The 12,690-nt window shown below is 41.2% G+C and overlaps 2 protein-coding genes and 1 non-coding gene across 4 annotated transcripts in view; 2 read left to right on the forward strand and 1 right to left on the reverse strand.

The window, feature by feature from the left end:
* TCP1 (t-complex 1) overlaps positions 1-6,668 on the forward strand; it is an 11,449-nt gene extending 4,781 nt beyond the window's left edge. The window contains exons 6-11 of the mRNA XM_017538121.2: positions 602-783; positions 1,060-1,186; positions 3,865-4,040; positions 4,415-4,538; positions 4,896-5,252; positions 5,923-6,668. Coding sequence (XP_017393610.2) covers positions 602-783; positions 1,060-1,186; positions 3,865-4,040; positions 4,415-4,538; positions 4,896-5,010 — 724 coding nt within the window. The 3' untranslated portion in view covers positions 5,011-5,252; positions 5,923-6,668. The remainder of the gene's footprint in view (positions 1-601; positions 784-1,059; positions 1,187-3,864; positions 4,041-4,414; positions 4,539-4,895; positions 5,253-5,922) is intronic.
* On the forward strand, positions 4,600-4,732 carry LOC119472835. Its single transcript, XR_005202013.1, has one exon. It is a non-coding gene; the product is annotated as a small nucleolar RNA SNORA20 (small nucleolar RNA).
* ACAT2 (acetyl-CoA acetyltransferase 2) overlaps positions 6,129-12,690 on the reverse strand; it is a 19,618-nt gene continuing 13,056 nt past the window's right edge. The window contains exons 5-9 of one of the 2 annotated variants that reach the window (XM_017538137.2): positions 10,432-10,575; positions 8,864-8,986; positions 7,685-7,839; positions 6,835-6,945; positions 6,129-6,507 (exon numbers count right to left, since the gene is read on the reverse strand). In XM_017538137.2, the coding sequence (XP_017393626.1) occupies positions 6,337-6,507; positions 6,835-6,945; positions 7,685-7,839; positions 8,864-8,986; positions 10,432-10,575 (704 nt within the window). In that variant the 3' untranslated portion in view covers positions 6,129-6,336. The remainder of the gene's footprint in view (positions 6,508-6,834; positions 6,946-7,684; positions 7,840-8,863; positions 8,987-10,431; positions 10,576-12,690) is intronic. The other variant, XM_017538132.2, reaches the window with a different exon arrangement.

The following is a 12,690-nucleotide window of genomic DNA, read 5'->3' on the forward strand; positions in this document are numbered from 1 at the left end:
AGGGGAGCACTACACACTGGGGTCAGTTGGGGGGAAATAGGGGAGGGACGGCAGGGGGTGGGGAGTTGGGGAGAGATAGCATGGGGAGAAATGCCAGATGTAGGTGAAGGGGAGGAAGGCAGCAAATCACACTGCCATGTGTGTACCTATGCAATAGTCTTGCATGTTCTTCACATGTACCCCAAAACCTAAAATGCAATTTAAAAAAAGTGGTGAGGCAGGAGGATTAGTTGATCCTAGGGGTTCCAGTCCAGTGTGGGAAACAGCAAGATCATGTGCGTGTGTGTTTATGCAATATCAGCAATATCAATTTTGTGCAATAAAATTTTAAATACCTATTTTATGCTAATTGATATCATTAGGAGTAATGCTGTGTTTAAATTGTCTGTTGCCTTCCTTGCTGTTTTAGGGTGAAAAGGTATGTCTAAAGTGATATGAATTGCAGATAGTGATGAATAATGTACCATTTTGATGACATAAATAATGCCTGGTTCTTGAATGGATTAGATTACTAAAACGAATTTCCTTCAAATTAACCTTGATTTTTCATGTGTACCTTTGTCCATTCCAAGTCTGTTACTGTCCTTAACTTTTGGCTTAGAAATGGTGATTTCTTTGCTAACATGGTAGTAGATGCTGTACTTGCTATTAAATACACAGATACAAGAGGCCAGCCGCGCTATCCAGTCAATTCTGTTAATATTTTGAAAGCCCATGGGAGAAGTCAAACGGAGAGTATGCTGATCAGTGGCTATGCACTCAACTGTGTGGTGGGATCCCAGGGTAAGTTTTCAGGATTTGGTTTATAGAATAAGATTGCTACAGATTAAAACTAGCTTTTTGTGGGTTATGTGCAATACATCTTTTTGTAATTTAAAGCACATACGTCTTAGAAAGAATGTAAATTTAAAGAAATAACATGCATTTAATGCCGTAAAAATTTTCTAAGTTAAAATGTTATGAAATGTCAATTTGTGTGTTTACATACAACTGACTGTAATATTCTTTATTATGCTTTTAAGGATAGATGTAGTAACTTAATCTTACATTCACTTACAGGCATGCCCAAGAGAATTGTAAATGCAAAAATTGCTTGCCTTGACTTTAGTCTGCAAAAAACAAAAATGAAGCTTGGTGTACAGGTGGTCATTACAGACCCTGAAAAACTGGACCAAATTAGACAGAGGTATGTTGAGAAATTATTTTTGGCCTTTTAAGTGTGAGTGTCTTGGAGGACTTTAACATTTTTGGCGAAGTCAAACTGTTTTATGTAAACTTCCAGAAAAATTAGTCTGGTATTTTAAGAGGGACTTGGTGTTATACGGCCTGTACAAAAATCGGCCTTTTTCTGGAATTTTGGTTTTATCAGTCTATTGACATTAAAGATATAAAAGACAAGAATCTAGTTTCCTCAAAGCAGTACAGAACTCAGCAATTTTGCTACTGTTTGCTAGATACTGGAGGTACAAGTGTTATTAGTGGTTGGCATGTTAGAAGAGCTAATGGTGAAGGTAGTGTGACCCCTGCTGTAGATTTGACTGCCTCACCGTCACTTGAAACAATAAATAGTTTAGGCTGGGCATAGTGGCTCATGCCTATAATCACAGCACTTTGAGAGGCTGAGGTGGGAAGAATCTCAAGCCCAGGAAGTCGAGGCTGCAGTGAGCTTTGATTGTACCACTGCACTCCAACCTGGGTGACAGAGTGAGGCCCTGTCTCAAAAACAAAACAATGAATAAACAGTAGTTAACCAAACCTTCAAGAAAGCTTTGCCAAGAGTAAGAAATGTGCTTACTTAGTCTGCACAGGTATTCTTTTTTCCTTCCTTCCTGATAAAACAAAGGGTCTTTTCTCTACAGTAAGTGTTCCAGAGTCTGTTTCCTTCTGCTTTGGAGCCTTGCATTCATTGATTCTTCTTTCACGCCTGCATCTTCCATTAATTCTGCTCTTTCCTGGATTCTTGTGGCTCTTCTGCCTTTCAAGCCTCTTAATACATCTACCTGCTGTAGGTACTCCCTGTCCTACATCTTTATAGCCAGATGTCATGAGTCATTTACTACACAAAACTTTTCTGGTGCTTTTCATCTCTTCCCTTTTCAGCCCTCTTCTCCATTTGCGGGACTGCATGTTAAGGTCTCTAGTGTGAAATTCAGAAAGCATTTTCAGCCTTCTTACGACCTTTAGCAGCCCTTTGACTATGTCCTTCTTGAAATGCTTTCGGGGATGGGAGGCCTTGTGATGCTGCATTGTCTATCCCTTTGCCTGGACCACCATCTTCTAATACTCTCTAAGATAGTCCATTTGTTCCCATGACTTCATGTATTATCTTTCTATTCCAGAGACTCCTTAAGCTGTTTCTCTGAGCTCCGAACACATACATCTATCTAACAGAATGCTTTTTTTTTTTTTTTTTTTTTGAGACGGAGTTTCACTCATGTTACCCAGGCTGGAGTGCAATGGCGCGATCTCGGCTCACCGCAACCTCCGCCTCCTCGGTTCAGGCAATTCTCCTGCCTCAGCCTCCTGAGTAGCTGGGACTACAGGCATGCGCCACCATGCCCAGCTAATGTTTTGTATTTTTAGTAGAGACGGGGTTTCACCATGTTGACCAGGATGGTCTCGATCTCTTGACCTCGTGATCCACCCGCCTCGGCCTCCCAAAGTGCTGGGATTACAGGCTTGAGCCACCGTGCCCGGCCTCAGAATGCTTTTCAAGCATCTCAAAGTTAACATGTCTAAAACTGAACTTGTGATAATACTGCAAATCTGCTCTTGACCATTTTAATGATGAGGACTCCTCCACACAGACAGACTAGGAAATATCCTTAACTTCTTGTTTTGTTTGTACAGCTCATGAATTGTAAGCTCTAATGGTAGAGACAAGAATTATTCCTTTGGCATTGTAGCCCCATCTGTAGTACAGTGTGTAGGACACAGTACTTGTTCAGGAGACAGGCTTCTTTTGAGGTTGATCAGTAATTCATTTTACTTAAAAAATTCTTTGATCTCAGCCGGGCGTGGTGGCTTGCGCCTGTAATCCAAGCACTTTGGAGGCCATCTCTCATAGTTTTTGGTTTCCATGCTGTAAGTGACTACCTCCTGGCAGATTCACCCGCGTAACAACAGACTTCAAACTTAATCTTGTCCCATACTGAACTCTGATTTCCCATCCTGCCCACCAAACTGTTGCTATTTATTTTACTCCAGGAGTCACCCAAGCCATAAAATTTGACTTTTCTCTTTAAGCAGTTTTCTTGCCTCAATCTCCCAAGTACCTGGGATTACAGGTGTCCACCACCATGCCTAATTTTTTGTATTTTTAGTAGAGACAGGTGAAGGAAGTAGAGGAAGGTGAAGAAACTTTTGAAGAAACTTTTCATCATGTTGGCCAGGCTGGTCTCGAACTCCTGACCTCAGATGATCCACCTGCCTCGGTCTCCCAAAGTGCTGGGATTACAGGCGTGAGCCATTGCACCCAGCCTGGACTCCTCTCCTCTCTTCATTGTCCTGTCCTAGGCTAGATTTTATGTCTTTCATGTGCTTGTAATCTCTGCATACCACTTGAGTGACAATTGCCTTGGAGTGTGATTGGTAATCCCTCTCCCCACTAGATCCTTCAAGGCAGGACTCTTGTTTCCTGTGTAACCATAGTTCTTGATTAGTAATTCAAATTCGGGTTGGGAGAGCTAAGTGGTAATTTTTTGAATTCCTTCAAATTTTCCATAAATTGGACTAATTTAAATTCTGGTCAGAGATAAGAAAGATTAATCTATGGTTATCTTGTGATAAATACTTAATGGAAGTCAAAGCTAAATTTTTTAAAAATCACAGAAGGTAACTCTGGGTTATAAAAATACTTTGCAGAGAATCAGATATCACCAAGGAGAGAATTCAGAAGATCCTGGCAACTGGTGCCAACGTTATTCTAACGACTGGTGGAATTGATGATATGTGTCTGAAGTATTTTGTGGAGGCTGGTGCTATGGCAGTTAGAAGAGTTTTAAAAAGGGACCTTAAACGCATTGCTAAAGCTTCTGGAGGTATGTCTTGTGCTGGCTCTCATGTAAAATCCTTTCATTATACCTGACCACATCAGAGGTCTTTTTACATTGGAATATTGACATGAAGCAGCTTCAAAAACATTTATATTCCCCTAATGCTTTGTGCACAGTCAATACATTTATAGAACCATTTTTCATGTAACTGAACAAATTCATTAACTGAGTTTGTTGGAAATTCATAAACTGAATTTGATCACTTCAAAAATGACATAGTTCCATCTTAGGATAAAAGGTGTGTGTTGCCTAACTAAATTCTAAACTTGTATCACTTTTATCACAAATGCTATTGAGTCTAAGGATATTAAAATCATGAAAGAGCAATATTTACAGGTACTTTTTAACTCTCTTAATAGCAACTATTCTGTCAACCCTGGCCAATTTGGAAGGTGAAGAAACTTTTGAAGCTGCAATGTTGGGACAGGCAGAAGAAGTGGTCCAAGAGAGAATTTGTGATGATGAGCTGATCTTAATCAAAAAGTAAGAGCTACTTTCTAAAATTGTAAAGTTACGCAGGTTTTGTTAAGCAAAAGTAGGCTTTCTTCCCATTTATTTGCTGCTTGTAGTCTCACAGTGGTACGAGCAGTTATACGCGTGGGATAAAATAACAATCGGACCAGTGTAAGTTGAGATGAAGTAACCATTTTCATCTCTTCTGCATGGACTAGACATTGTTTTTGTATAGTATATCTAAAAATCCTGTGTAGGCAGAATTTAATCAAGGGCACTTTCACTATATACACTTATTTTATTAAAATACCAGTTTGAGAAATTGATGTTCTTGGCAAAAAAAAAAAAAAAAGCTGTTTTAAGAATCTCACTTTTTGTTTTTAACAGCACTAAGGCTCGTACATCGGCATCGATTATCTTACGTGGGGCAAATGATTTCATGTGTGATGAGATGGAGCGCTCTTTACATGATGCCCTTTGTGTAGTGAAGAGAGTTTTGTAGTCAAAATCTGTGGTTCCAGGTGGGGGTGCTGTAGAAGCAGCCCTGTCCGTATACCTTGAAAACTATGCAGCCAGCATGGGGTCTCGGGAACAGCTTGCTATTGCAGAGTTTGCAAGATCACTTCTTGTTATTCCTAATACACTGGCAGTTAATGCTGCCCAGGACTCCACAGATCTGGTTGCAAAATTAAGAGCTTTTCACAATGAGGCTCAGCTTAACCCAGAACGTAAAAATCTAAAATGGTAAGCATACGGTTTCCCTGTCTTTTTAGCCCTTTTTTGACCTTTGGAAAACGGGGTAGTAGTCAACTGCAGGGTCAGCAAACATAAACACACACTTACCAAATACTACTTAACATAGAAAACTTCACAGCAAGCATTTGTTGTTTGGTCACTATAATTCAAGGGATAAATGACTAATTCTTGGCACTGGGGTGCCCTAGTTAACTGTGACTGCTAATCTCTTCCTGTTGTTTGGGTAGAAAGACTACCTACCTACAAGCTATGGGGCTGGGCCAGGTGTCTGTTGCCTGTAATCCCAGCACATTGGAAGGCCAAGGCAGGCAGAGTAACAAAGTCAGATCCAGACCATGGTGGCCAACATGGCCAAACCCTGTCTCTGCTAAAATACAGAAAATTAGCCAGGTGTGGTGGTAGGTGCCTATACCCAGCTACTCGGGAGGCTGAGGCAGGAGAGTCACTTGAACCCAGGAGGCAAAGGTTACAGTGAGCCAAGATTGCACCATGGCACTCCAGCCTGGCAACAGAGCAAGACATTGTCTCAAAACAACAACAAAAAAGATCTCTAGTCTGACTTAAAAATCAAGTTTAATGCCTGAATGAAATAGCTGGAATTAAGAGGCCACCTAATTAAGTTGTAAGCGGCCGTTTAATAGTTCTTTCTTAATTGCAGGATTGGTCTTGATTTGAGCAATGGTAAACCTCGAGACAACAAACAAGCAGGGGTGTTTGAACCAACCATAGTTAAAGTTAAGAGTTTGAAATTTGCAACAGAAGCTGCAATTACCATTCTTCGAATTGATGATCTTATTAAATTACATCCAGAAAGTAAAGATGATAAACATGGAAGTTATGAAGATGCTGTTCACTCTGGAGCCCTTAATAATTGATCTCCTTGTTTCTTTATTTATAACAATGTTAAATGCAGTCGTCTTGTAGCTTGAGTATCCATTAAAATACACCAAGCTGTAAACTTGGGTTTTTGTGATGTAGGAAATGGTTTCCATCTGTGCTTTGGTCCTCTGATTTCACATATTATAACCCTAGTACTTTATTAGTTTAAAAAGAAATTGAGGTGGTTCAAAGTTCATGCTCTCTGAACACACATTGCTATTCCCATCCCACCGCCAATGCACAGGGCCGCAACACCACGACTTCCGCCCGTTCTCTCCAGTGCGTGTAACAGGGTCACAAGAATTCGACAGCCAGATGCTCCAAGAGGGTGGCCCAAGGCTACAGCCCCTCCTTGAATGTTGACCTAAGTGGGAGAAGAGACTTAGATTGTTTATTCTTCTGTGGACAGTTTAAAACCCTAAACTTGTCCTTTTCCTCTTAATGTTGTATTAGCATGCTACACTTTCAAACTCAGATTTCCATTTTAACTGCTTAGGAATAAATTCACACCCTTGTGAAAATTCATCCCTGACTATCTTACCTCCTTCCTTTTATGCCAAGTAAGCTAACGTGCTTTAAAATAAGTGAACTCCGTCTTAGTAACTGGTATTTACCCACATGGCCAAGGCGTGGAAAAAATTGCATTGTGAAATTCATTGGAGAGCTCTCAGGATTACTTGTGCATCTTTACCTTCTCTGGGTTTAGTCCAAGTTCTTTAACTATTGCAACAGAGAGAGCTGCAAAGGCTTCATTGATTTCAAATATATCAACATCCTCCAGTGACCAACCTGCTTTTGTAACCTAAAGGAAAGATTCACAGAAAAGACGTCTAAACTTGGGTGGAAGGGCTAAAGTTAAACCATTCTTTGCTGACAGAAATGTGAAATATGCTGCATAATACTGAATGGTCTCTTAACTGCTACTTTGGTGTTTTCTTAATTTTTTTTTTTTCTTTTTTAAATACAGTGACATTCTCACACATTTTTGCCTTACTGATATCCATTCCATCCAAAAGGTTAAGGTTGTGATCTAAAAGATTCCTTAGAAATTCTAAATTGTCTTAAATTTTGAACCAGTAGCATCTGTTATGTGTACTGAAGCGTAATGAAACAATCAGTTCCCCTAAAAAGCAGGTGATCTAAATGCTCTCAGTGGCTGGGGGTAGTGGCTCACACCTGTAATCTTAATGCTTTGGGAGCCAAGAGGATCACTTGAGCTCAGGAGTTCAAATCCAGCAACACAGGACCTTGTCTGTACAAAATATTAAGAGGTTAGGCATGGTGGTGCACCTGTAGTTAAGCTAACTCAGGAGGCTGAAGCTGGAGGAATATCTGCGCCCAGGCATTCTGAGGCTGCAGTGAACTATATGATAATGCCACTGCACTCCAGCCTGGACGACAGACCAAGACCTTATCTCAAAAATAGAAATAAATGTTCTTGGTTACTCTTATGGTAGGGAAAGACTAGAGAACAACTAAATGAATAAGCTCATTTAAGGCTAACAGGAAAATTTCATAAAAGGGAATAGAGTTATACTCACAGCTTGTTTTATGGCTGGAACTGGTCCTATTCCCATAATGGAAGGCTCCACACCCACTTGCGACCAGGAAACTATCTGTGCTAAAGGTGTAAGCCCACGTTTATCAGCTTCTGACTTCTTCATAAGAACCACAGCTGCTGCACCATCATTCATTCCTGTAAAATATGAGTGACTTGATTCTACAATGCTTATTCAGTTACATACTGGCTTCTTTACCACCTGAAGACACGAATTAAATGATCTTACATGTTGACTAAGGCATTTACTATAATTCAACAGGCTTTACAGTAATACACATAGAAATTATGTTTGACAATATATTGACCACAAAACTTTCCAACTAGAGAAAGTGGTAGGATAATAGCAGTCAGGGCTGGGTGTGGATTATACGTGTAATCCCTGCACTGTAGGAGGCAGAGGTGGGTGGATTACCTACAGTCAGGAGTTCAAGACCAGCCTGACCAATATGGTGAAACCCCCATCTCTAGTAAAAATAGAAAAATTAGCCAGGTATAGTGGTGTGCACCTGTAGTCCCAGCTACTCGGGAGGCTGAGAGTAGAATTGCTTGAACCCAGGAGGCGGACATTACAGTGAGCTGAGATCGCACCACTGCACTCCAGCCTGGGTGACAGAGTGAGACTCCATCTCAAAAAAAAAAAAAAAAAGATTACAGCAGTCAGGGAGAGGAGATCTCTGAAAGGAAATGGAAGAATAATAAGTCTGGGCCTCACAAGGAGGTATTGGGAGTTTCTAGTACTGGAAAAATACAAATGTAGATAAACTGAAGTTCCCTAATTTACTTTTTTATTTAGATTTCTAGTTGGGATGTCAAGAAACCAAAATAATTCTTTCAGTATAGGTTAAGTCAATGATCAGACAGAAGTGACAACATGTTTCCTTAAACTTTTAAGAATAATTTTGTATATAAATATGAGTTGGGTGTGGTGGCTGATGCCTGTAGTTCCCCAGCTACTTGGGAGGTTAAGGCAGTGGGGCTCACTTGAACCCAGGAGTTTGAGGCTGCAGTGAGCAGTGATCATGCCACTGCACTCCAGCCTGGGTGACAAAGCAAGTCCCTGTCTGAAAAAATAGTACTTTTGTATATAAATAGAAAAATATTCACTTGGTAGACCTTACAGAACATAGTATTCCCCCAGAAGTCCTACAGAAAATCTAACCTGAAGCATTAGCTGGGGTGACTGTTCCTGTCCCATCTGTAAGAAAGTAAGGTTTTAGCTTGGACATGGCCTCCATGTTGCTACCATGGCGAGGAAACTCATCTGTTTTAACTTCAATAAGACCTAAACGAAGGAAAACCAATTAAGATTACTCCAGAGACAGAAGTAAAGGGTGCTGGGAATAGTGGGTTTCTCAGACATGGAACATGAGGATTCATACTCGGCAGAAAGGTTTTAATATGTAACCACCTTGATTACAATAGGAGGAAAGTACACACAAGAATTATTGTACATGAAAACAATTTATCCTTATGAGACACCTGTGTTTTACAGATCCATATCCCTTCCTGAGGGAAATAGTTACCAGGGACCTGTTTGTGTAAAGTTCTGCTATGGTTTGGGTCACAGTACTTGGCTGGATACAAGTGAGGATCAGGGAGTCTCAAAGCCAATCCTGCACTGCTGGCTGGACATAAGAGATGTCAATTATCAAAAAGGGAGCTTGATGGTAGCATTCTGTATTAGAAAATAGCGAGTGGCTGGGCGCGGTGGCTGACTCCTGTAGTCCCAGCACTTTGGGAGGCCGAGATGGGCAGATGACAAAGTCAGGAGTTCAAGACCAGCCTGGCCAGCATGGAGAAACCCCATCTCTGCTAAAAATACAAAAATTAGCTGGGTGTGGTGCAACGCACCTGTAATCCCAGGTACTTGGGAGGCTGAGGCAGGAGAATCACTTGAACCCAGGAGGTGGAGGGTGCCATGAGCCGAGATCACACCTCTGCACTCCAGCCTGGGCAACAAGAGTGAAACTCCATCTCAGAAAAAAAAAAAAAAGAAAATAGTGAATGACCCCAAAAAATCCACCCTTTAGAAATGTGAAGGGGAGGCCGGGCGCGGTGACTCACGCCTGTAATCCCAGCACTTTGGGAGGCCGAGGCGGGTGGATCACGAGGTCAAGAGATCGAGACCATCCTGGTCAACATGGTGAAACCCCGTCTCTACTAAAAAACTACAAAAAATTAGCTGGGCATGGTGGTGCGTGCCTGTAATCCCAGCTACTGAGGAGGTTGAGGCAGGAGAATTGCCTGAACCCAGGAGGCGGAGGTTGCGGTGAGCCGAGATCACGCCACTGCACTCCAGCCTGGGTAACAAGAGCGAAACTCCGTCTCAAAAAAAAAGAAATGTGAATGGGAGACACACACCCAAGCAGCAAGAAGTAATGGGTGTCCACTTCTGAGGAGGTTGAGCCTATACAGGAAACAGGTCAGCTGGTGCCTCCTAACAACCATGAGCCAATGCTCCAGTTTCTCATAAAACCTGCTGTATGTGCATAGCAGTCATGGGCACTCTGGAACCAAGAGTGCCTGAATGCTGACATAGTTCCCATGTTGCCATGTCCTGTAAACCCATCACCCCCTCCCCACATTCATGTATCCAAGACATATCTTTGCAGCCTGAAAAACATCACTAAGATATAATTTCTAAAGATTCATATGTATTACTCTTTTAGATGTTACTCATTCCTATAAATAGGTTGATGTTTAATTAAACCATTATGACATACTCACCTTTTCTAGATGACACAAAAACTGGTACAATCTCTTTGTCAAAATGGCCAGCTTTCTGTGCATTCTCTGTCCTGTTCTGGGACAGAACTGCAACCTTGTCCTGATCTTCTCTACTCACTTGCCACTTTTTAGCTACATTTTCAGCTGGAAAAAGAAGAAAAATAGCAAAACCTAACATTTTCATGAACTGGCATTTGATAGCTCAAGTTGTCCACATTTGACCACGTACTGACCACACATGCTAGCGGGGTCAGGGTGGCCTATGCAGTGCTCTGTGTGGGATGGCCCTGCCTGCCACTGGCAGTGGGTTTGCAAATGTTGCAATAACTCTCCTATCCTTTCTACTTAATTGTAAACTTTCAGAAATTTCCTTCACCCAGAGTCACCATTTATATTTTCCCTCCATTTGCTTTAATGCTTTTATTCTGAACCATTTGAGAGCAAGTTGGAGATACGATGCCTTTTTACCCTTAAATTTTAATTTCAGTGTATACTTCCCCCTAACAAGGTGACTTTCTTACGTAAGCACAGTTATAAAACTCAGGAAATTTGGCCAAGTGTGGCAGCTCACACACCTGTAATCCCAGCACTTTGGGAGGCTGAGGCAGGAGGATCACTTGAGCCGAGGACTTTGAGACCAGCCTGGGCAACAAGGTGAGACCCTGTCTTCACTCAAAATAAATTTAGCCAGGCATGGTGTGTGTGGCACGTAGCTAGTAGTCCCAGCTGCTCGGGAGGCTGAGGCAGGAGGATCACTTGAGCCTGGGAGTTCAAGGCTGCAGTGAGCTGCGATCGTGCCTCTGCACTCCAGCCTGGGTGACCCTGTCTCACAAAACAAAACAAAAATCAGGAAATTTAACATGAATCAAACACTATTATCTAATCCTTGGTCCACATTCAAATTTCATGCCCTTCTAGCTCCTTTATTGTTCAGTCCAGGAGCCAATAAAGAAGCATGCATTGTACAACTATCAATCTCTCTCAGTTGCTTTTATCTGGAACAGTTCTTAAGACTATGTTTCTTAAACTTGGTATTTCTGAAGAACATGGGCCAGTTCTTTTGTTAGGGGTCATCAACTTTGATTGTCTGACCTCAGGATTAGATTAAGATTCTGCCTAAAGGCAGGTGTACCACTGAATGATGGTATGATTTTTCTCAGTGAATCTTATTAAGACACAAATGACAATCAGTTTATCCCAGGCGATGTATCTTTGATAATTTGGTTAAAATGGTTTGGTATTCACCAGGTTTCTAGCTTTTAAAGGCACCATTTTTTCATTTATAAGTAATCAATAATGTATGGGAGGTTATTTTGAGATTGTCAGAGTATCTTCTTCCCCATCATATTTCACCCACTAGTTTTAGCATTCATTCATTCACGGCTTTCTAACTCCAACATTCCCTCTACTGGTATTAATCGGCAATTTACTGTAAAGAAAAGCTTTTCTTTTTCTCTCCATTTATTCAGTTATTTCTATCAGGCTGGACTCATATCTTTTCATTTTATTGAATAAGTTATAACCCATTACTATCATTACTTACTTTGATGCTGAAATTGTTCAAAATGTGGGCAGTTATAACCCATTACTATCATTACTGACCTTGTTGCTCAAATTGTTCAAAATTCCACTACAGGAAAGTAGAACCCTGTAGGCTGCCTCCTGTGTACTTGTGACATGTCCTTATTTTTTTAGCACTTTTTTTCCCAGCCTTGGAAAGTGCCATTTCTCTAAAGAACATTAGTTCCTTTTAGTGGAGAAATGTATTTGGAAACAAAGATCTGGGTGTCAGGACTGCTTGTTGTTACTGGTTTGTCATTGTTTCTAGGTCTGTTCAGTAGAAACTTCCACATATATATATAATTTATAATTTTATGAATACACACACTCATGGTAACACTTGAGTTCATACTGCTATCTCCAAAATGCAACCTAGCACAACAAGCTTCATTCTTCTTGCTTTCCATATTTGTAATTTTCTTCTACAAATGTGAGAATTGGCCAGGCATGGTGGGTCACGCCTGCAATCTCAGCATGTTAGAAGGCCTAGGCGGGAGGATCCCTTCAGCTCAGGAGTTTGAGGCCAGCCTGGGCAATATGGTGAAACCCCATTTCTACCAAAAATATAAAAAATTAGCCAGGCATGGTGGTGCACACCTGTGGTCCCAGCTACTCAGGAGGCTGAGGTAGGGGCTGCAGTGAGCCAAGATTGAGCCACTGCACTCCAATCTGAGTGACAGAAACCCCTGTCTCCAAAAA

This window comes from Cebus imitator, unplaced genomic scaffold (genome assembly GCF_001604975.1).
Source record: "Cebus imitator isolate Cc_AM_T3 unplaced genomic scaffold, Cebus_imitator-1.0 Scaffold6, whole genome shotgun sequence".
NCBI lineage: Eukaryota > Metazoa > Chordata > Mammalia > Primates > Cebidae > Cebus > Cebus imitator.